Source organism: Bufo bufo, chromosome 5, assembly GCF_905171765.1.
Source record: "Bufo bufo chromosome 5, aBufBuf1.1, whole genome shotgun sequence".
In the NCBI taxonomy this organism is placed as follows: Eukaryota; Metazoa; Chordata; class Amphibia; order Anura; family Bufonidae; genus Bufo; species Bufo bufo.
The window spans coordinates 58,161,193-58,187,067 of NC_053393.1; the positions used below are offsets into that span (position 1 = coordinate 58,161,193).

At 42.2% G+C, this 25,875-nt stretch overlaps 1 protein-coding gene and 1 long non-coding RNA gene across 2 annotated transcripts in view; one reads left to right on the forward strand and one right to left on the reverse strand.

Annotated features, from left to right (window-relative positions):
* Positions 1–25,875, reverse strand: part of CSMD3 (CUB and Sushi multiple domains 3) — a 1,177,406-nt gene that overhangs the window by 151,046 nt on the left and 1,000,485 nt on the right. Inside the window, exons 52-54 of the mRNA XM_040431881.1 lie at positions 19,434–19,607; positions 11,769–11,954; positions 10,074–10,247 (exon numbers count right to left, since the gene is read on the reverse strand). Coding sequence (XP_040287815.1) covers positions 10,074–10,247; positions 11,769–11,954; positions 19,434–19,607 — 534 coding nt within the window. The remainder of the gene's footprint in view (positions 1–10,073; positions 10,248–11,768; positions 11,955–19,433; positions 19,608–25,875) is intronic.
* On the forward strand, positions 903–1,426 carry LOC121001023. The gene is made up of 3 exons (XR_005778957.1): positions 903–919; positions 998–1,214; positions 1,304–1,426. It is a non-coding gene; the product is annotated as an uncharacterized LOC121001023 (long non-coding RNA).

Below are 25,875 nucleotides of genomic sequence, written 5' to 3' on the forward strand. Positions count from 1 at the left end.
GCCCTGGCTGGCACTGCGGGGGTGTTTGTGGCTGGAACTGTGGTTGCTGCTGGCACTGCGGGGGTGTTTGTGGCTGGAACTGTGCTGTGCTTCTGGCACTGCAGGGGTTTTTGTGTCTGGAACTGTGGGGTCTGCTGGCACTGCGGGGGTGTGTGTAGCTGGAACTGTGGTTGCTGCTGGCATTGGGGGGGCTGAGGGCACTGTGGGAAGGTTGTTTGGAACTGGGGGGCTGATTTCACTGTGGAGGGCTGCTTGCACTATGGGGAGCTGCTGTCTCTGGGGGTGATTATGGCACTTGGGGGATTATGGCTCCTGTTGGATAAATTTTTCTAATCATTTTATTATTAGGGTCGTCCAAAAAAAAAAAAAAAAAACATATTTCAAGAAAGTTCTCAGGTGGGCAAGCACCAATCTATATTTTAAAAAGTAAGTATTACAAATCATGTTCCTTTAACGTTATCTGCATTTTGTCTGGTATTCTGTTGCGTACAGATGTCATCAAAGAAGACATCCATCGATTGGAAAAACCCACCCAGAAGGCGCCAGCATATTCAGTGGCCGGTAAGTATAAAATCAAGACTTGGAGTTTGTACTGTTTGATTCGTTGCATTAATCAGTATGTGCTCTTATTATAGATTTCATCATCATCATCAGCGGAGGGCTCTCCAGCTATGGCCAGCTCACCTGCCGGGGCTCGCTCACCAGTGCTGGAATTCCAGCACCGGGGCTGTCAAGAAGTAAGTGTATATATATATATATATATATATATATTTTATTTTTTATTTTTTTATTTTATTTAAATACATTCTGTTTAAAACATTTTTTGTTTTTGTTTCAGCAATCTGCACCTAGAGCCGCCAGTGAGGATCCCCCAGTCGCCTCCAGAGTCTGCGGGAATGAGAGTGGCGGTCGTAGACGTGTAAGTCTTGAATTAAGTAGTTTTAATTAGCATTTTGTATTAGGATTTACATTTAATTTTGTTTTTCCTTTTTTTCAGGGTTCCAGAGGCTCCACCAGGGAAGATGAGGAGTTCGGGGTTCCTACCATAGATAACCTGCTCCTCATCCAACTGGTGGAGGCGCGTCCATCATTATGGGACCACTCCGACCACCACCACGCTGATCATCATCGGACCCAGCGGCTCTGGAGGGACATCTGTGCGGAAATTTTTGAGACCTGGGAGGATCTAAATGCGGCGGCTCAGGAGAAATATGGTAAGTAAAACAATATGTATTTTAATACATTAATATTGTTCTTTTCCTTACATCATGCTGATTTTATTTTTTATGTTTTTTTTCTATAGTCAAACTGGTTACAACGCATTGGCGATCTATCCGGGACCGCTTCAGGAGGGATTTTAACAAGGAGGTTCAGGCCCCGAGTGGCTTCGGAGGAACCTCAGGGACCACATACATCCATACGGCAGCCCTTGGGTTCCTACGAAAGGCTATGGCACCAAGAAGGTAAATATTTTTAACAACTGTAAAAAATAAAATTTTGTAAAGGGGCTGTATGAGACAGCGGAGCGTTTGTTTCCCCTGTTTTGGCCAGCCCCCTACAGTCAGAGGGACAACAGTTCTCTCCGTCTGAGTGTAAGGGGCTGTATGAGACAGCGGAGCGTTTGGCTCCCCTGTTTTGGCCAGCCCCCTACAGTCAGAGGGAGAACAGTTCTCTCCGTCTGAGTGTAAGGGGCTGTCAGAGACAGTGGAGCATTTGGCTCCCCTGTTTTGGCCAGCCCCCTACAGTCAGAGGGACAACAGTTCTCTCCGTCTGAGTGTAAGGGGCTGTCTGAGACAGTGGAGCATTTGGCTCCCCTGTTTTGGCCAGCCCCCTACAGTCAGAGGGAGAACAGTTCTCTCCGTCTGAGTGTAAGGGGCTGTCAGAGACAGTGGAGCATTTGGCTCCCCTGTTTTGGCCAGCCCCCTACAGTCAGAGGGACAACAGTTCTCTACGTCTGAGTGTAAGGGGCTGTCTGAGACAGCGGAGCGTTTGGCTCCCCTGTTTTGGCCAGCCCCCTATGGTATACGATTATTACAAGTAGGTTACACAGAACATAGACATACACATAAACAGTAATTAAATATACTATGTTAAATAAACCCGGAAAGAGTAAGTAAAAACCCACTCAGTGTACATGAATACACCAAAAAACAAGAATAAACTGAGATTAAACAGGTATATCATCAAAAATAAATCCTTTATTGAATAAATGACACATGACCCTATGGTATACGGTAGACATAGCATAGAACATGAATGTTTTATTTAAAGAACAATTCCTAACTTTCCTTATTTTTTTCCTACAGAAATGCCACCAGCACTCGGGAGCCTGAACAACCTCCTGAGGCAGAACCGGAACAGATCGCCAGCGCCAGCCCTCCTGTCCCTCATGTATCGTCTCAGGATAATCCGGGTCAGGCTCTTCGGTTTTCGCCAAAATTTGAGAGCCCTGGTGAGCGGGCAGAGATCCGGTAGGCCAAATTGAACTGATTATGCGAACCTTGTAGAGGTTGTTTCCGACGCTCTAGAATGTTTTGCCGAACATCAGAAGGAGTTTAGTGCTGATTTGATTTGCCGCTGGGAGGGGGCGGAGTCGGTGATTCAACGCAGCCCAAACTACTATTATGGGCTAAGCATAATCAGTTTGAGGAACTCAATGACGCCCGAGCAGTTGCATGAGTTTAAGATCATGCTAGAGAACGGGTCATGGGAAATTATGCACTGCCCCCAATCCCCCCCCACCCCCATCCCACACCTATCCCCCATCCCACATCTATCCCCCATCCCACACCTACCCCCATCCCACACCAGTGGCCAGTACCACCAACCTTTTCCTTCCCACCCCCCCGAGCATGTGTTACCTTCTGTCTCTTATTCTTCTCCTGCCCAGTATTTTCCTTCTACTTCTTTTCAAACTCCCTCCACCTCTACACATGCTCGGGTCCCCTCCTCCTCAGACCCTTCCTTTCTCCGCACCCCACAATAACGCCCTGCATCCTCTCCTGTGGCCCATAGTTTCATCTCAGTAGATCGCCCTGACAGGGGGGCTACCATTGCCAGCCCCAGACCATCAACCCCACGACAGTCCACCTCCCCTCACCGTTATGAACAATTGTAAATAAAATTAATGTTTATATTTTTTTTTTTTTTTTATTGTTTTAAAAAAATAAAAAATATATAGTTTACTGCAATGTGTCTGTGTTTTTATTGTCCTGTACAGGGTAACCATGGCACTACAGCTGTGTTGAAATTAAAACTACCCTAGGCTCACTACTGTGCGTTTATTATAACACCCTTGATAGTTTTTATTTCAAAGCAGCATTAGTGCCAATGTTGTAAGAACCATTAACATGACCATCAATAATGAGCTATCTTTTGGCTCTTTATTGATCGTAGACCCTATGATTGCCACAATGAACAAGTAAATGCTTGTTTATTGTTCAATTTTGTGCCCTTTCATATGAGCCCTTGTGGGAGTCACGGTCCATCAGCATTATCAGGAATTCATTAATAAATTGTAATTTTACAGTTTAATGATTTCCCGATGACGCTCTAATATAACTAGTGTGATTACCACAAGGGACACGCAAGGGACATACAGTTTTTAAAGGGGTATTCACATAGACAATGGGGGGATTTCACTTGAATATGCCCCCATTGTCTGATAGGTGTGGGTAACATTGGTAGGACCCGCACCTATATCGAGAACGGAGCGGGGAGCACTGTTGCTGGATGACACGAAATTACCCGTGGTACGTCCACCGTTAAGCTCTAATCCCCGCCTCTCCCATAGAAATGAATAAAGGGCGGCGCAGCAGTGCGCCCTCATCCACTTTCTTGGCTCCGTTCTCAATATATGTGAGGGTACCAGCGGTGGGACCCGCACCTATAAGACAATGTGGGCATATCTTAGTGGTATGCCCCCATTGTATGAGATGAGAAAACCCCTTTAAGGCTTCTTGCACACGACTGTATGCCCCCAGAGACATACGGTCCGTGAGCGGGCCATATGTCCCGTAGTGGCATTGATCGTGCGCACGAGAGTACACAGCATCATAGTGTACAATGATTCTGTGCAAGTTGAGCTGCCCGCGGGGATATAGTCTTGCACTAATAGATCATATGAGTGCGGGACAACATGGTCAGCATCATGATGCTCTGTACTCCCATACGCACGATCAATGATGATCAGGGACATATGGCCCGCTAACAAACACTATACATCTTTAAGTGCATGTAGTCGTGTACAAGAGTCCAAAAGGTGTGGTCCATTATCAAAGCCGGACCAACTTTGAATTTCAACAAGATAGCCCTGGAGAAATATAGGCGCATGACAACCCTGGGGATCTGAATACATGAAGATGGGGGAACCTAGAGATGCTACTCATTCCAAAACGGATCCGCTAAACGGATGTAAAAACGGAAACGAACGTGAAAAAACGGATCCGCAATACAGACGGATCCGTTTGAACGGATCCGTCTGAATGGCTTCCGTTTGTCTCCATTTAGTCATTTTATTGACGGATCCGTTTTAAATGTATTTCAAACGGATCAGTTAAACGCCAGTGTGAAAGTAGTAATGCTTAGTAATTTCAGATACATGTATAACTCAATTGATAACTGTGTATTAAATCCATTTGTCATTTAGAAGGTGGAGTAATCTTCTAGTGTTGTTTTCCACCATCGGTCTCTACCTCTCTAGATATGGCACTCCTTCTGGGACACTAGCAAAATTCCAGCTATGACACTCCCCATTACTGGCCCAATAACGATAATGGTGGACATTTTTATTAAGCTAAAATTGTGGTTTAGGCCTCATGCACACGACCGGTTTTTTTTGCGGTCCGCAAAACGGATTTCCGTTGTTCCGTGATCCGTGACCGTTTTTTCTTCCGTGGGTCTTCCTTGATTTTTGGAGGATCCACGAACATGAAAAGTGAAAAAAAAAAACTAAGTCAAGTTTGCATTAAAAATGATAGGAAAAACGGACACGGATCACGGACACGGATCACGGACGCGGATGACTATCTTGTGTGCATCCGTGATTTTTCACGGACCCATTGACTTGAATGGGTCCGTGAACCGTTGTCCGTGAAAAAAATAGGACAGGTCATATTTTTTTCACGGACTGGGAAAACGGATCACGGACGCGGAAGCCAAACGGTGCATTTTCCGATTTTTCCACGGACCCATTGAAAGTCAATGGGTCCGCGAAAAAAAACGGAAAACGGAACAACGGCCGCGGATGCACACAACGGTCGTGTGCATGAGGCCTCAATTCGATACAATAACACATTACATAGAGGACTTGCATACTTCTCACCACATTTATTATGTGTTTTAACAATATCACATGAGCCAAATATGTGTAGCATGGCAGACTGGCAGTTTGCACAACCCTACAGGTATGGCACATGATGGGGCAGACTCAGCTCCTGTAATTATCAACTGTTACATTCAGCTGACGCCTTGGAGATATCTCTGATCTCGGCTATATAATCTATTAGATTCCACAGATAGTTGTGACTGTGGAATCTAAGCGGTTTGTAATAGTGCATGACTGTCACCGGTCTCCCCAATGTAATCACATGATGCAATGTTTGTACACCTATTAGGTCCTCCCACATTCAGGGCGTAATAGTATGGCTGTCAGCATTATGCTGGCAACCATAATATAAGTCATAATACCCAGAAATTCACATGCTCAAATCTCTAACTTGGACTAAAAAAAGTTTTACAAAATAGTAAATAACATTTTTAAAAATATTTAAAACATTAAAAATCTACAAAAAGTGTAATTTTCTCATTCAAAAATGCTTCATTATGTAAAAAAATAAAACTATATACATAATTGTCTATCACCACATTTGCAACAACTTGAGCAACGACTATGACACTATTTACTTGATATGGTTATCACCATACAAAAGGTCTGCAACAAGAAGCAGGAGGACTAATGGTGTACAGAGTGGCTCTGTGCACTTTACTGCTCATTTGCATATACTTTATTGACTATAATGAGATCCAGTGGGGATCCGACCGCTTTCTCGCACGAGCGCCCAGGTTTTAGACCGACAAATATAAGTGCATGCACTAAAATCCCCCACTGAATTCCATTATAGTCAATGAGCTCCTGTGGTGCATGGCCCTATCCGGCTTTGCCAGATATGGTAAACTTCCTATGCTAGAACAGCCTGCCAGATAGCTTTACTGCAAGTGTCAAAGTAGCCTAAAAGTGCTTTTTTCTCCAGGATGAAACAACAGATCACTGAGTTAAAGGTATTTTTACATTCAGCTAAGATAGCCCTAAAAGGCACTGTGCAAGACATAATTTTCTGGTGACAGACCTTATTTAGAAACCAGCTGGCTATAGGAACTGACCATATAATACATATATGTGCTGGGTATGCCAGAGCGGAATCCACTTATACCTCCTTAATGGAGGTTTCATGCAGGTATCGGGCATATAGACAAGGATTCTTTGGATTAGACAATAATAATGCAATGCCATCTTAAAGCTTATTTCTGTCAGCATGAAGCATGAAGATACCTAAAATAAATGAATACTTAAGAGTTGGTGGATCATGCTTACCTCTAGAGCAGTGGTGGCAAACATATGGCCCAGAGGGGACACTCAGAGGGCCATTAGTAGGGTTGCCACCTGTACACTATTATTAATGAGCGCTTCCATTATGGAGCACTCATTAGTACAGCCTTTGCCCCCCTCTTCTACTTTTGTTCAAAAATCTATAAAACTCACCTTATCCATTTGATTGGGCTGTGGGGAACACGCTGGAGTGAAGGTCTTGTCCTGTGCATCTAGTGAGCAGTGAGTGTTCACCATGGTGTGATCAAATGGATGAGGGGAGTTATTTTTATCTGCACAAGAAGAGTGCGGAATGGAGCATTAATACTGTGGGCTCTATTGGGGGCATTATTAATACTGGTAGCCACTAGTGGAGGAAAAATAATACTGGGGGGCACTAATAGGGGCATTCATTTTACTGGGGGTCATTAATGGGGGCCTTATTAATATTGGGGGCCAATAATGGGGCAATAATAATACTGGGGCCACTAATGGGGGCCTTATTAATACTGGGGGCCACTACTGAGGGCCTTATTGATACTGGGGGCCACTAATGGGACCCTCATAGCTTAACTTGACATGTATTTTTTAGTATTCAGGATAAATTGCTTTGTTGGCACGTTGCGATAAATAAGTGAGTTTTGGGTTGCAGTTTGGGGACTCAGACTCTAAAAGGTTCTCCATCGCTGCTCTAGAGGGCGTCTCACCATTGTCTTTATTTATACTGGAAAGACTCTTTTGCATTACGGTAAAGCTTGGAATATATTCTTAATAACCACTATATATGGCGGTGGATCTGCCGAAGTTATGAATAGGCGCCAGTCTCTACATAACTTTGGCACATCCAACGCCAGTCTAAATGTATGATACATTTAGACCATTTTCTATGCCTAAGACAGGCATAAAAAATGAAGAATATAGGCATATTTCTGAATAATAAATGACCCCAAAGTTTATTAGATGACTTTCACAAACTGAAAGTAAAAGTACCATTCACACAGTTAGACAGACAGTTAACCCTTTGTGACAGAACGGCTGAATATTTTTTATATTTTTAATGAAGACCAATTGAAGAAGTAATTTTTAGCCCAAAAATAAGTAAAATGCAATCATAAAAATAACTGCCCAAAGAGGTGTACAGAGCCTTTAAAAAAAAAAGGAAAAGGTTTTGGTTGTTTGTCTTTTTCATACACCATGCCATGTCTGTCCATGGGCTGTGTTTGATATTGCAGATAATTCTATTTCAATTGAAGAAGGCTGAACTCCAGCTTTAGAGGCAGTGCATGGACACATACGGATGTAGTAGAGTTAACACTCATGATTTATGAGACGTGTTATCTAAACTAAATGAGTTAAGCAAACACCTTCAATTGCTTTTCAATGGCTTTTGTCTCAAAATAACGCAATGAGTTAAAAATTTTGATACATCTGTATTGTTCTGTTTCTCAAAGAAAGTACTGGACAATCCACTTAAACGGTGCCACAACTGTTTAACCTCTCCAGACTGCAAAAGGCAAATTAAGTCAAGTTAGAAGAGTCTTCCCTCTGCCCTTCTCTGCACAAACTTCTAAGTCACAAGTCCACTACATTTCTGCTGATATTTAAATCACAGTTCTACAATTTCATTTCTGTAAGCTTATACATTTAAATACCATTTTCTCAATTTAATGTCATTTCTGTAAATGAGCTTATTATCAATAAACGTGTCACAGTCTTGTAAGCTGTTGAAAAAGGCAGTAATCAAGAATGAACTTCTAACAACAGTGACCTAGGAGCACAGAAGATTGTAATGTTTCACACAGCAAATTAAGTCTAAATGAAAGCTCTGCAACTAAAATCATTAGCTGGTGGTCATTTACTTTTTAATGTTCTTTTTGCCATTTATAGCACTCGAAAATGTGAAGTCAATGGGAACCTTGTCTTCATTCCCACTCAGTAGAGCTAATAAATATTTCTTGCTGGCTTATTATAGAAGCTTGTAGTCCATACCTGTCCTGAATAACAATGATATTTCCAGAAATAAGACCTTCTTTGTGAAATTCTAGTTCTGTGGTTATCAATGGGACATATTGTTGGGGCCACTTATCTCTATCAAAGGACTGTACTTCACATTCCATAAAACCTCACACATAGGCACACGACAAAAGATTTTGACCAAAAAACAAACAAACAATGCCACCAGAGGCATAAGTTAAAGCTCCTATTCCCCAAAGCAAATGTTTAACAGAGCCCATGTGGCAGAATGGCCTTTGGGACTGATATAAAAGCTATTTTAGCAATAGTTATAGCTGTGCTTCCATACCATAGGAAATGTTCTGTTCTTTATGCCTTGATCACTTTCAAAGGGAAGGCAGCTAGCTGCTCCATATGAATGTGAACAAGAACATCAGACATATGAAGGTAACATTTGGCCTCTGACCACAAATTGACCATCACTCTGTTGTTTCTTTTATATTTTGAATATTTACAGTAGATACCATGCCTCCATCTTTACTAAAAAGCTCTACAGCCCTAACTGGCACCAAGCTAGATAAGAAATGGAATTGTACAAGAATAATCTTACAAGGAAGAATCAAGGCCATGAGCGAATCACTCAATATTCCACTCAGGCTTATTTTGGCCAGATCCAGGGTTTTGTTTAGGGTCTGTATAGATCATACCCGAATCAAAAATGCTCCAATTGGCCTGACATTTGTGTATGACACTTTAGGGTCTCCTAGAACTATATTTTGTCTCTCCAGTCTCTCAATTTTTCATATTTTCTAAATGTTTTAATTTCCTCCACAAATCTACCCAAATCAAATCACCAAAAATGTGAATTTAAAATTTTAGAATTGATTTGCTTCTATCTCTATAAGCTACCTTGTATGAAAGGTAATTAAACTGAATGTAATTGGAGTATAAGTAGAAAAAAACATTCAGAACAAGAGTCACGTCTTGGGGTTCAGTATACATGAACTGTAAACTCTACTCATTTAGAGCTCATGGAAATGAGTATGTTTTGAAGAAATGTAGATAGAAGTGCAGAAGTCTTCTACTGTACCTCCTTTTGATTCAAATTTGGTATGGAGATGTTAGGAAGTGTTATAGGTCAGATTCTGAATGAAACAGAACAACATCAGCATTGCTTCTAGGAAATAATATATACATACATATGGAGTATGACAGAATAGATATAGCAGTGCATAGAAGGCCTATGAACTATATGTGGCTCCCAGACTTTGTTCAGGCGGTTCTAAGGCTGTTGATAGCTGTAGATATTACTAAACACCAATGAAAAAAAAACTATTAAATCACAAATTTAGCTTCACCACATTAATAGCAACCAATATATAAACATGGGCTGTCACCAAACCAACTCATTTATTTATAAAATGAACATTGCTGGACGACGTGTTTCTTCCAACATTGTACCTTCACATATGATGAATATCTCAAACCAGCCATTTCTATAAAATCCATATATTTTTCTATTTTCTCTGCTTACCTGAGCAGTGAGGTAAGGATCCACTCCATTGCCCATTTAACTGACAGGTCCTTGTAGAATGGCCTATTAGGGTTCTTCTTCCAGTGCAAGAATAATGAACAGCAGATCCAAATGTAAACTTCTCACCAGAAATAATTGCATTTGGAGGAACTCCGGGATGACCACAGTCAATCACTGAAAACAGAGATGACAAGCTTAAACCCAGAGTGTAACATCTTGAAAAAGCTCAATAGGATTGTATTTTCTTTACTAAATTAGGGTTTTGTCATGCCATGAGAATAAAGATCAGGTCTGGGGACTTTTCATCTCAAAACAATTTTAATAAAAGTATTGGTTTAAAAAAAAAAAAAAACAATTTGCTGATTCCTCCTCAACTGCCATTCTGACCCCTTACTTAGTGCCTTTTGGACTCAACATGTAGGAAATGGCCGGAGATTACTAGTGTTGAGCGAATCAAAGTGTCTAAAGACTTCAGGGAAAATTTTGCCACAAATCCGTGGTAACAAATGGATTTTACCTGAAATGGGGTGAATACTTTGCTAAAAATTGGACAACACCTTTAAGGCCTCATTAAATGTATATAAACTACTATGAGTTGTGCTGTCTCGCGCTGGGAGACAGGATTAGTGGACACAGTATAGAGGCAACAAGTTCTTTGGATCAAACAGTTCAGTGTTTTATTCACACTTTAGGCAAGTGACAAAACAAGCAGTCATAAACAAGCTAAAATTCACCTTGCGGTGTTGGTGGTAATTCACACCATGCAGCAATTCTCCCTCAAAGAGTCCTTGAGCATAGCAGCACCAACCTGTTTTCATGCCAAACAGGTAGCAAGCCTTCATCCAGACACAAGGCTCCCAGATCCCAACACAGAGACCTCACTTATGAGCCCAGGTGCCTATTTAAGGACAGCCAGGTGCTGCCAAAACCCGGACCGGCACTTAAAATCCGGTCCGGTATTTGAACTCACCTGGCTGTAAATCAGCCCAGCAGCACATGCTGGGAGGAAAATACCTGTTTTCTCTGACCAAACCTCTCACTGTGTCACAGAGTTTATATGGTTCCTCCATATGCTTCCGATAGTATACAGAACCACAAAGATGTTTTTTCTCATGGGTTCTATATGAATCCATAAGTTAAAAAAATCATGTCATATTCCATTGCATTGAGGTTTTCTCACTTTGAAGAGAGCGCAAACTTAGACTAGACAGTCTAAAACGGAGCCAGAATTATCACAGTAGCTGATGTCTGATAAACCTGGTCTTGTTTAAACTTTTGGTTATTACTTTATGGCAGAATATTGTGCCAACATTTTGGTGCATGGTGATAAATCATAGGCCATACCCATTTCTGACTAATGCACACCTCTTTTCCCCACAAAGCTATGCCCCTTGTCTGGCACCACAGGAAGTGTCTCAAACGCAAATGTGGCATATGCTCCAGAATTTTCGCTCAGTTCGGTAAATCTAGCCTGGAAGGAATAACTGTCAGCTAAATCAGTGTTTGGCCAACAATTATTAAAGGTGTATGGTCAACAAGTAATGTTTTGACCATAGTAATTAATTAATAGTAATTAATTAAACAGTTTAATTCATTCGCTTAAGTAGTTTAATTGATAGTAAATAATTAAACAAAACCATAGTTTTGTTTCATTAATTACTACATCCTTTCTAATCCGCTACAGAATTTACTCACCAATACATTCTGGAAGTGACTTGTCCCACTGCCCATTTGGCTGACAGACGAGCACAGATGATCCAAACAGATAGTGTCCTGGATTGCAGTCATAAAACACCACCGTTCCATAAGTGAAGTTTCCGTGTTCTATTTTACTTTCGCGGATGGAGTTTTCTGGAATCCCAGGATCAGTACAGTTGACAACTGCATGGAAAATATAAATCATTAGCACAATATAGTAGCTGCTGAAAATTCAGTATATTAAATTGTAGAACACTGATGGATACAGACACCTATATATGGTGGAAGCATTTGCACCATCAAGAGGCAAACAATACTGTTTCCACGAAGTCATTGGAGAAAGCGCACAGAGACTTATAAATTTCCAAGAAAAATGCAGTACTATACATAGTTAATACTGTGCTGTAAAACTGAAGTTAAGTTGTCTCCAAGCAAGGCTGCTGCTATAATTACCTTCTGCGATCAGCTAACTCATTGGCCCATGCTGTAGGGATGGTTGTAGGATGTCTATGTTTGCTGTGCAAGAGAAGACTTGGAAAAGATTTCTTTGCTTTTCAAAGAACGCCTGGTCAATGGGAATTTGTCTACACTCTTTGTTGGGCATGCCACATTGTGTCCCTGGGGGTTTACTTCACATTCAATGTGCCACCATATCAGCTCTTACCCAGACATATTAACAATACACAACAGGTATATGGCAGAACAAGATTCTTAGATTTTTGCAAAGCAAATGGCCACCACTTGCTTCTCAGCATACATTAAGCTTTGTAATCAACACAAAAATTAAAATGTTACTCTGGTTCAACTTAAAAAAAAATTATTATTAACTGGGAAACAAACGGAAGCTGCCATTAATTAATGATGGAAAAAGTCCAGCTTGCCAAATCCTTAAAACCAAAAACCTTCATTGGATCCTGTGGGTCAGAGTAATGCAGTACATCTACATATACAACACATTTTGGATCTATAAAGAAGGATCCTTCCTCGTGGCAATAGTTCACATTAACTTGGACTCTCCTTTTAATCTTTTTAGCTGCAGACCAGCCAGTTTCCTGGCTCCTCTTCTGCAATCCAAGATAGCTGCACTGTTTCTCAGACTACCTGATAAATACCATGTACTTGGTAGCCCAAGACAGTTCTTGGTGCCCATGGATTGGAGATCACTGTGCACGTGATCAATGCTGGCCAATATGAGGGCAGTGTGCATCACTTAGTCTGAGAAGTGGTGTGGCCATCCGCAGCAGATCTGGGGCTGAAAAGATGAAAAGTAGGGCACCATCTAAGTTTTTCTTTTAATTCCCCAGTTAATGTGATTTTTTTTGTTACTCTCTTGAACTGGAGTGGCACAAGTGAATTATAGATGGCAATTCTGTAGCTATAAATCTAGTTAATTTGGCTCAAGATCAGAAAAGATAGACAGATTGTTTTTGCGAAGGTCAAGTAAGTTCAAATGGACAAAGAAGGCCAGTTTCAAAAAAATCACAGTCTATGGACATCACTTGACTCCAAAACTAGGGCTATTTTTTCCAAATCTTGAATAAAATGTATTGCTAACCTCTGCCTGACACAGATGCATTCACAAGGTTATCTTGGAACCCTGCTCTGTTCTCTTTCCTTAATTGCTTTTGAGATTTATAGAATACTGATTGATAATATTTTACTGGAGTCCTGGGAAATACACTCAAGGAAGATATAAACACTTTGTCAAATAAGAGGTAAACTTGCTATAAAAACTTGGCATTGATTAAACTGTTATGGCCGGTCTAGTAAGTAATTTAAATAAAATATACACAGAAGAGTTGACAAAAGTGACAAAAATATTAGTGGCAGCATGATTTAAGTTGATCATATCTTACTGGTGGAACAAATGGATTTGTAATTGACCAAAGCCACCACTCTAGGCAGGACAGAAGAGCAATGTAGCACTTGGAACCTCTCACGCCATGTCAGCCACATGGGCTGCATCTATGATACAGTCATCCCTGTCCCTGTATTCCCCAAATCCAGGATTTATCTAGTCTACTGGGAAAAAAAAAACATGGGGGTGAGGGATTTATAAAGCCCTGCACTCCAGAATTCTGGATTTAAAAATTCTGATATCACAAATAATGTTTTTGCAACTTTTTGGGCTTACATGTTACCTTTTATGCCTGTTTACACTGCTCACTTTACTTTATTTCTATATAAAATTTATAGTAGCAATGGCACTAGTTCCCTCCGTCACCCTATGCTATGTTGCTGCGGTATCGCAGCAGTTCTGCACTACTTGCTGCACTCAATAAGCTCACTGAAAAAACAAACCATATGATACCGTGCATCCACTAGACCTACCACTACTGTTGTAGCTACTGAAGAATCACTATGGGTACAGATCGCTATTATCAAAGGTTCTTTACCTTATTGCAGATTTCCGTTTTCACAGCGTACGGTTACTTCATATGCAGCTAACAACTCCAGTGTATAGTAGATCGGTATTTCTGCTTAGGAGCGTGCCCCGGCCGGAGACTCAACTCCGTTCCCTATGCAAAGCTTGCGCTCCATTGGAGCACCTAGTGACGTCACAGTATGAGCTACGGATGGCTGGTTGTGCCACTTTTTACATTTGTTTAATTTGAAGCAAAGTTCGCCAACACAGATCTAAGCAAAACTGACTTCAAATGCTACCCTCATGATAAATTCTGCATATGATATTAACTTTCTGCTGTCTTGTTCTTCTGTGTTGGTTTCGAATCTACTAAGAATTGTTTGGCTACCTATTACATAAAACTAGTTCCAAGTATGCTTTTTTTTTGTTTTATTTAAAGTTTTTCATAAATTTTGTGTGTTAACAAGAACAGTGTAACACAGTACAGGGTTAAGCAATAGAGAAATTATATCTTTTATTACAGGTTATTTATAATTGTCTTGGTCATTTACTGTCAGCAGGTTGTGAATGTATCAGACTTAGACAGCACTTTAACTTACCAGGAAGCACCTTATTGTATGTGATATTACGAACTAAAGTTATCAGTTGACATTATCTTTGGGCCTTCTGGTCCCCTGATGACCCTGCTTTGGTGTTGGTGAAATGCTTTGAGATGCCTACTAGGACAAGAAGGGAAAGGAGAGGAACAGCTGAGGGTCACCCCTTTTGGTTTGGTAGGGTGAGATATGGTGTCCCAATACTTGGAGAATATATCAACCCTCCATCACTCTACAGCATCACCTGAACCCAGAAGGGTGACTCCTTCACTATATTTGCTGGGCCTGCTGGTAGTAAGATGGACCATAAGTGACTATACACTATGGCCCTGACTATCATGAGCTGATGTATCTCTTGTTTTTCCCCATTGAAGACTTTTTATCACTATTACTATTTGTGTTACAATATTATTACTTTTTTTTTGTACTTTTGTAGAGATTTATTAAAGGTTAAATTTTAATTACGGATTTCTTTTCAGTGATATGAGTTGTTAACACCCTCTGCAATTTTTCTGCAATCTCTTCAGATACCTTGTCAAGACTGTGTAAGGTGCAAATAGTTAAATGCAGCAGAATTCTGGTTCAATTTGCAACAAGGAAAAAAATATCTGAAATATGGTACATGCCTTGCGCCAGATTAAATATGTGTTTCTGACACTCTTTGCTCTTCAATAGAGAATTTTCAAAGTGTTTAGAAAATATGTAGAAATGCCATAAAAAAGAGGAAAATTTTCTACGATGTCTAGGAAGATGAACCTATCACATGACAGGAGACCAAGGCAGACGTCTTGCAAACAGGAAACAGGCAGAAACAGACCAGGGACCAAAAGAGTACTTTATTACACATGTAATAAAAGAACATGACAGTAAAAAATATGCAGGTTAGGCAATAGTGGTAGCACTACCACAGAACCAAGTGCACTGGCAGACCAGAGGCAAAATCCAGAGGGCGGAGAGACAGTCAGCCCCGTTATTCACAGAACCCCTGGTAGTGGGGATGAACTGGGCCGAGAGCTCACTGGTTGTACCTCCAGGAAGGTCACAGTAAACTTGGCTGCTACCTGCAGAGAACCAGGCTGGTGCAAGCAACAGCAGACCAGGCAACAACGGAACTACAGACAACAGGACTGTAACCCAAACAAACAGAGGACATAGATGGGATGACACATAGGAACCAGCACAGAAGCAGATACCTGGACCCTAAGCGGAATGGAAGCATGGCGGGCTCAGGCAGAGCTGCACACAGACAAAAGATCCTCCCTCCGGAGAACCCAGGAGTCCTATCATAAAGGCATGACAAACACAGAAACAGAAACAGTAGGCTCTGCTAGGCTGGACATAGAACAGACAGGATCAGAAGCAGTTTAGCACTGCCAAGCTATCAGACGCAGTAGGAGCACGGCTAGGCTAAACATGGAACAGAGTGGATCAAGACACAGAACAGGTGCAGAAGATCAGGCAAGACCATAACAACAACAATGCTTTACCAGGCGACACCACACAGAAGGGCAGATGGCAAAACCCCCTGGGTCAGTAGCAAGGTGCTACACCTAGCAAGGCCCAAGACAGACTGACCCCAAGCCCCACAGCTCACAGATAGATAAAGCTGCATAACGAGGGCACCTGATAAGCCGCACCCAGGAACAGATCAGGGGAAGTTAACCCCATCAGAACCAGGAGTATTCAGAACCACAGAACACACAATCACAAGTGTCAGTTCACACAGTCACAGAATGCTGCAGCCAGCACGCCCAAACGACAACCAGCATACACAAGATAACTGTAGCCAGTACGAGGTTACAGCCAGCCTACACTCAGACCCAGTTCACACACAAGGCCGCAGCCAGCACACATACAGAACCAGCATACATGGGAACACCCACAGCCAGTACACAAAGCACATGCAGCCAGTCTGCACGGCATCGGTGACCGGAACCACAGATGCAGACATAGAAGTCACAAACACAGGCCACAGTTCACACACACATACCGCAGCCAGCACGCAGCCCCAAGCAACCAGCATACACAGGAGTCTCCCTGTAGCCAGTACGTGAGAGGGCATGCAGCCAGCCTACACGGCCACAACTGTCACAGTGAACCGCACAGTGACAGAACCAAGTCTTGAACCACTGTGATAAATTTGGCATGTCTTTTGCCTGATCCATATGTGGTGAGTGCAGTCTGTGTTATACAACTAACACCAACCTGCAGTGACTGGTTTCTGTGAACTGTGATTGCAGGCATTGAAGCCCACTCAGATGTCATAGTCAATAACCACCATGGCATTTGAGTGGTTAGTTAGAGGGAAGGGGGCTCCTTCTGACCTCTGAATGGCCCATGTGCCAAAATTGCAGGTTGCTGATTGTATGCTATGGCCTTGTGAAGAATCCCAAATCTGCCACTGTAAACTATTAAGCCCTGCCTGCACAAAGGCTTAATAGGAAGATCACAGAATCCCATAGACTGCAGTAATATAATATTGCAGTCATTTTCTATCCAGAAATATGTCTATATTAGTCGTATCTCTGGTGCAGATTGCAGCACAAAGGTCTAAAAAATATTGGACGTGGCGTGGACGGGGGAGGGCTGGTAGGCCTGTCTCATTATTCATTTTCTATGCCTGTTTTAGGCATAGAAAATGGTCTAAATGTAAGCCAGCAAGGAAGCTGGCTTACATTTAGACTGGCGCAGGATACGCAGAAGTTATGTAGAGCAGTGTTTCCCAACCAGTGTGCCTCCAGCTGTTGCAAAACTACAACTCCCAGCATGCCCGCACAGCCAAAGGCTGCCCGGGCATGCTGGGAGTTGTAGTTTTGCAACATCTGGAGGCACACTGGTTGGGAAACACTGATGTAGAGGATAGCGCCTCTTTATAACTTCAACAGATCCACCGCCAGCTATAGGTCTTATTAAGACCAGAATCTAAAAGCCTGTCTTAATAAATGACCGCCAATGTTTTTAAGAATATTAAATAAGTTACTTAAAATTCAAATCACTTCCCCTTCCCAATTTACTTAGAAATATAAACAATAAAAATAAACCTAAATGGTAATGCTGTGTCTGAAATGTATAAACTATTAAAATATAATATATTTTAATATTTAATTATAATGTTTTTATACCCATGGGACACCCTTGTCTACTACACAAGGAGTCCACCAGAAAAAGTTGACCTTACATGTAAATTTCAACGCAGTTTATGTCCATGTCTAAGCCGTCACTTTGACCTCACACCATCATACAACACCGTACCCCTTAGGTTTGCATTAGGTGAACAATTGGTTCAATTCATTATGAATATATATTAACATTAGATTATACTAGAGCTTGTTTTTTTGTGGGAAATTTTTTTGTATAACACTTTTTATTTTACCATAGCATGCATTGGAATTGGGAACAATTTGAGGGGTGAATTTTTTATTTTTTTTTATTCGGGATGGGATAACAAGTGAAAACAAATAAAACAAAGATTGGCTACATCCTTAATGGGTTAATCAAACTTTAAGACATTAATAATTAATTGAACCCAGTGTTCACCTAATGCAAGCTTAAAGCTTATATTACACGCACAGATAATCGTGAAGATCATTGCCAACAAGCGTTCGTATTAATCATTAGCGATGATCTGGCAGTGTGATACTGACGCCAATTACCCGGTGAACAAGGAAATGCTCGTTCTTCGGGTAATCTGAATCTTTTAGCAGGTTTAGAAAAGATCATTTGCTGACAGCAGATTGTGTTCTGTAATCATATAATAGCAGTGGTCTCCTCCGCTAATAAGCAGGCAATTCCCTGCTCAGCGTGCGCTGCCGTGCTGCCGTCGGAACTCCGCCACGCCCCCATTACATACAATGGGACCGGAGCGGTAGTCCGGGTGCATGCGTTCACTAGTGGCAGGACGGATCCGTAGACTAGGACATAAATTATTGTGTTAAGATCTACACAAATAAAGTCAACTTTTTTTTAGTGGACTGCTTATTGGAAACAAGTCATATCTTGTCATGACATAAAGGTGACTATGAAGACTAGGAGAAATGTGACTGTATAAAAATATTCAACAGCTAAGGACACCTTATTCCAGTGGACAGTTTAGTAGAGCAACTTAAAATTGTACATAATCTTTGTTTAATGTATGATGTCGCGTGAGGTTAATGTGACTTGAAAGACTTGACCAAACATGTTTGTGCAAAGCTCTACAACAAATGAAGTTGACTTCTTCTAGTGGACACTATATTAAAGCTACTTAAGTTTGCAAGCATTGTTGACCTAACACAAGTCTAGGGGTACAATATTTTATGATGTCATGAGGTCAATGTCATCACAGAAAACATGAAGTGTTATACAGTTCCCTTGGAAATCCATGTAATACGCAAAGTTACTGGGTCCTCCAGAGGAAAGAAGGGAGAGAGCCTATTTGTATCCACTCTGCTAAACATTTCAGGATCTAAAGTAAATATTTAACAAGAAAGGCAACCATTTGTTAACTTAGAGAAGATTTCCACTTTTGATGCCTGCAAACTTTCTGTAAATTCACATTTGCAGCCTGGGATTCACTAGCTATATAAATCCATTAAAAGGTGACAATCGGTAGCCTCTAAAGCACTGCATAAAGGATATATACAATCCCCTATATTTTTAAGGGAAAAACAGGTCCTTGTCAAATTGAAATAACAAAAATGCCAACAAATATTGATCTCTTACCTTTACAGATGGGAGGTGGATGACTCCATTGCCGATTGGCCTGGCACTGCGCCCTTGTGGGTCCTTGCATAACATATCCCATGTTGCAAGAGAATGTCACAACGTCATTATAATTGAAACCATTGCCACTTGCTCTTCCATAAATGGGACTGCCTGGATGACCACAGCTGATAGCTGACATAATGAACAAAGAATAAAGATAATGTATGAATTAGCATCTTCTAAATCTGTTCTACCAACAACTATTTTAATATATCTATCTATCTCAGTTTCTTTGGTATTTACTATCTGTGACCCTAAGGCCGGGTCCAACACTGTGAGCACCAGTAGCATTCAAGAAGTGGAAACCACAGCTGTGGACATTGTTGTTATGTTGCTGACTTATTGATGATCTATCTATCTATCTATCTATCTATCTATCTATCTATCTATCTATCTATCTATCTATCTATTTCTTGCATTAATATGATTGTATTGTAAGTGAGATATGTTTCATATCTATAGTATTTAGATACATACATAGACAGATCTATATCTCTACATATAGATATCATTCATATACAATTCTACCAAATATGCAAAGTTTAAAAATAATAACGCCACCACCTTGAGTTTTCGTACCCAGTGTACATCTACATGCATTTACTTCAGTGTTCTGCCTATTTCAGAGCCAGCGTGTCACAGCTGTAGATACCTATTACCTGTCTCCTCGCTGCTCAGCGTAGCACTTGCATCTACTGTGTGGTTTGCTATAATTGGATGTTGAAAAACACTACCTTCACCCTTTCTGCTGTTAGCAATGACCCATGAGCAATTATTTCCCTAGCTCTATTCTTATTCCTATCTAACCGATTTGGAAAGACTTGTTTGACAGAGATTCATTCTTGTTTAAAGATTATCGATAGAGAAACATGTTGTTCCCTGTGGTCTAATACCCTTTTCTCTCCTTAGTTTAACATGAAAACTAATGGAACCCTTGAGTGTTTCAATCTGATTACGACGGATTTAGGACATGTATTTAGAAAGAACTGACAACCATTGATTAGAATGTTCTTGCCACCATGTAAGCATTAACTATGTCAGATTGGAAATAGACTCTGAATTGCAATTTAGCATTTACAAATATTATCATATGGTCCACTTTGTACAATCCGTTTTTTGCTAGAATGGTCCATAGTAGTGTTGGGCAAGCATGCTCGGCCAAACACTTTTTTACTCAAGCATTGCGATGCTCGGCACATGGCGGTATTCGGCCGAACACCGGTGTGCTCAAGCGCGATGCTCGAGTCTTCTACCCGCACGTTTGTTGGCTTGTACGCAGCCAATAAACGTGCGCAGAGGTACTGGCACTCACTGTAATGCTGTAGCCATGTTGGCTACTGACATTACAGTGACTGACTGTCCGGAACGCGTCATCGGGTGCTATATAGCACCCGATGACACGTTGTTCGGCTCAGTCTTGTCAGGAGAGCTGCAGCAGAAGGGACAGATAGTGTATGGACAGGAAGGGGTTTGTTTGTTTGTTAGGCAGGTTTTACTGGTTAAAGGTAGTAGAGACCCAAAAGTCGTTTTTTTTTAGTTTTTATTTGTCATTTTAAGAAATAAACAATTAGAATAGTTCAAAGAACCAGATTCACACAAACATGTTGGCAACGGTTTGGTATATTAAACAGATGTCATAAAAGGCTGCCATATATACTATTATTGCAACCTGCGCTAAATTGCGTGCAATTGTTTGGCCGCTGCTGACAGTGAAACAACCTCTGCTACATCTGTTGTGTTACATTTGGCCTGTGAAATTCAGCGCAATTGTTTGGCCGCTGTGTTAGTAACATTACCTGCGCTACATCTCCAGTATAATGTTAGCTCATCCGAAATATCAGTGACATTCAGTGTAATTATTTCGCCGGTGGTGACAGCGACATTACCGGTGCTGCATCTCCTGTATAACGTTTGCCCAACCTAAATATCAGTGACATTCAGTGTAATTTATTTGCGCATACACTTACAAAATCTGCGCTACTGTACGTGTGACATACTTGCAAACATATATACCATTTAATATGCTGAAGGTGAGCAGTAATGGACAGGGAAGTGGCCGTGCTGCTGATGGTGCACGCAGATGCCGTGGCCCTGGGCCCGGTGAAACTGTGCCTGCTGCCAGAGCACAAGAAATACACTCATCCACGATACCTAGCTTCATGTCCCAGTTTGCAGGACAACACTCTTGACGTCACACCAGTGCGACCAGGTGCTCTGTTGGATTGCAACAGATAATGCTTCCAGTCATTTAAGCACCACCCTGTCTTCCACCAAGTCCAGTCTCAGTAGCCAAGAGTCTGGTCAACAGAATCCTCACCCTGATCCTCCTTCCTCCCACCATGGAGAGTCTTGGCAAACAAGTGATCCCAAACTTGGATATTCCGAGGAGCTCTTTTCATCTCCATTCCTTGATTTGGCCCTCTCACCAAGCCCGCTTGAAGAGGGACATAAGGAGATCTTGTGCACTGATTCCCAAACTCTTGAACATCCACAGTCAGAAAAAGATAACGGTGGGGAATGGCAATTAGTGTCTCAAGAGGTGTCACGACCGCTACCCCAGCAGCAGTCGTGTCGCACCAGACGGAGGGGAAGGGGGACCCTATCTACGGATGGGAATAGTATGGCCACCCCTGACTAACCCTAAGCTGGCACCTGTCTGCCCTGATACCCTAGACGGGGTGTGAACCCGTGCGGCGAGCAGGATGCCTAAACCCTCAGTCGCCCTAACTAGCCTAGAGTGGGGAAAGGCCGATGGGAGCACTAGTCACCATCACTCATGTCTAGGAGAACAGCAGGGGAAGACAGCAACAAACAAACTATATCAAAGATAGACTTATCCAGTCACGAGCAGAGAAGGCGATCCCAATCACGACAGTCCACGCCGGACAAGAACTCCACAGCAACACCATCAAACGATCTCCTTCAAAGGTCAAAATAGAACTGGAAGTAAGGACTATATCTGGCAATGACTGCAAGTGAAAGTGAAACTAATATAGTAGCTGGGAGTGGCAGACAGGACTCACCTGAGAAGGATGCCGCCAAACTCCCAGTCAGGACAAAAAGGTTCACAAGGCAAAACCCAGATGACATACCCTGAACCACGGAGCAAACTCACAAGCTATCGCGAGTAGCAAGTCGCTGCGACCTTCTCCTCCCAGACCTGTCTGGATCAGTCACAGTCGTGACAATAGGTCCATGATAAGGATGAGACACAGTTGTCAATAAGTGAGGTTCTTGTTAGGTCAACAAGTCAGGAGGATGACCAGAGTGAGGAATTAGAAGAGGAGGTGGTGGACAATGAAATCACTTCCCCAACCTGGGAAGGTGGCAAGCAGAGTGAGGACAGCAGTACAGAGGGGAAGGGAACCGCAGCACCGCAACAGGCTGGAATATGCAGTGGGGTGGGAAAAGGGAGAAGGCGGGCCGCATCAAACAGGCCCGCAACTGTTCCCCGGAGCACCCCCTTGCGGCAATCTCACTTGCCAGGGGGTAGGTGTTCCGCAGTCTGACGTTTTTTTGGAGGAAAGTGCGGACGATAAAAGAATTGTCATTTGCAACCTGTGCCGAATCAAAATGAGCAGGGGCGTGAAGCCACAGACCCGCACTCCTAATGTTTTAGAAGGTCAGATCAGCAGCAGACCCTCGCCCCTAATGTTTTAGATGGTCAGCTCAGCAGCAGACCCTCACCCCAAATTTTTTAGATGGTCAGATCAACAGCAGACCCTCACCCCTAATGTTTTAGAAAGTCAGATCAGCAGCAGACCCTCACCCATATTTTACTAGATGGTCAGCTCAGCAGCAGACCCTCACCCCAAATCTTTTAGATGGTCAGATCAGCAGCAGACCCTCGCCCCTAATGTTTTAGATGGTCAGCTGAGCAGCAGACCGTCACCCCTATTGTTTTAGAAGGTCAGATCAGCAGCAGACCCTCACCCCTAATGTTTCAGATGGTCAGATCAGTAGCAGAGCTTCACCCCTAATGTTTTAGATGGTCAGAACAGCAGAAGGCCCTGGCCCCTAATGTTTTAGAGGGTCACCAGCAGGCCCTTGCTCCTAATGTTTTTGAGGGTCACCAGCAGGCCATCAATAATAATTTTTCAATGGTGTGTATGATGCCCTCCTTTATGTGTAATAAAGGGTGTATTGGAGAGCCGGTTCCGTGTAATTTTTGGCAGCCCTTTCACTTAGTGAATAGGCTTTATGAGTGTAGGAGTCCCACTACCTGAACAATTGTACCACAATTTGAATGAGGCCCTTCTTTATGTGATATATAGCTTGCATTGGAGGGCCTCTTCCTTGTAATTTTTGGCAGCACTTGCACTTTATATATCAGAAAATTTACAGGAAAGAATGTTTCCTAACAACTTTTCCTCTAAAATCGATTTTATCTTTGGTTTGGTGCGTATTATTGTCAGTCTGTAAAAGTGGCGTACTACTCGGACATCGTTCCCAGCAGCGACCTGGGTGTCCAAGATGCATCCAGACATACTCCCTATGCTGTTCCTGAACCATTTCAGTGGTGTTTCCATCAATTTCTGACCTTTTCCTATGAACCAGGCACAGTCTCCTCTTCAGAGCAGGGGGTGCCTGGTTCAATGCTCGGGTTCTCCCATTGACTTCCATTGTGCTCAAGTGTTCTGCCGAGCACACGAGCATCCCGAAGTGTTCTACTCGAGCACCAGAGCACTTTGGTGCTCGATCAACACTAGTCCGTAGACAAGTTCATTATAGAATGTGCTGGGGTCATTTTGTCTTTGGGTAAACCTGAGAAAATAAGCATTGCAGGGGTCATTTACTATCCAAAAATACGCGTATTTTTGGAGTACTCCCAGTGCAGATTTTGTTGCGAATATCATTTGTGCCGTAATCTGCGACTTTTCCTTGCGCACCCCAGGTCTAAAAAGTGGATGTGGCATCGGTAGGGAAGGGGATGTACTGGCAGACCTTTCTCATTCATCATTTTCTATGCCTGTTTTAGGCGTAGACAATGGTCTAAATGTAAGACAAGTAGGAAGCTGTCTTACATTTAGACTGGCGCTGGATATGCCAAAGTTATGTAGAGGCCGGCGCCTCTTCATAACTTCTAAGGATCCACCGCCAGCTATAGTGGTTATTAAGACTGGCGTGTAAAACGCAGATCTTAATAAATTATTCTCTGCATGTTTAGTAGCCCAGACCTGGGGGTACTACAATGTTATATACAGTTTATATTGTTTAATACTGTTATGTATTATTGCATATGGCCACATCTACCTCAATTTATATGAATAGAAAGGGTTAATCAAGAACAGGGCTAACCACCATGTTCCTTCGATCTTGGTAGGAGTGGGCTGGTCCTGCATCCTGTGAGAGGAGGAAGTTCCTGCTGAGACACAGAAAGGAGCAGGAGCACACTGCTGAGCTGCCGCTTCTAAAGGGGATTCTCCAGTGAATTACATCTATAAATTTCCTCAAGTAAATACCCGAGAAGACAGAGACGGCTGGGTGAACTGCTATGAGACTTTTTGAACTTTGTATGAGACTTTTATATGTTTAATTCTGGCCTCCTTCTTCAATACTACATTTCCACTGCACAGATCACCAGGGACCAACAGTCTGATGGAGTACACCGCAACACAACACTACATAAGGGCCACTACCACTACCGTCCTCTGCAAAGACTTCTTCAGGGTTGTAAGGGTGGACACATGCAGTGTGTACATTGCATGTTAAATGCTAGTGATTCAAATGAATATAATGCAATACATGGATGGGACCTGGAACGCAAGAATGCAAGTAACTCCATGTCTGATAGAAAAGGTTGATGAGTGTTGGACACCCCTCTAAAACTTAAACATAAGCCCTTTAGAACAGGATCTTTTCCCACTCTGTACAAATCCACCATTCACTTTACTCATATTTACTGTTCTTGTTTTCATACTATATTATGTATATGAACCCTTTTTATATGTACTACACACTGGAGTAAAAAGAGCTGTCTGGCCCAGAAGTTGACAAACTCAATGTTTGGAACCTGCGAAACTTAAAAAAAACACTTCCCTGTCAGCAGTCAAACTATTCTTGTACCACCACCCTCTTCCCTATCGCTTCTGGTCCCTGTCTCATGACCGCTTTGACCAATCACTGGCCTTACTAGTCCTATGTGCTAGAACAACATATCACTGCTAGTGACTAGGGTTGAGCGAACCCAAATTCTAAAGTTCGGGTTCATACCAAACTTTAGGGTTTTTGTACCCGGACTCAAACCCGAGCATTTCAGTAAAAGTTCGGGTTCAAGTTCTATGTTTAACTCTGTGCCCTTAGAAGCCATCACAGCCATGCCTACTAATGGCATGGCTGTGATTGGCCAAGTGCAAATGTGACCGAGCCTCTATATAAGCTGGAATCACGTAGCGCTGCA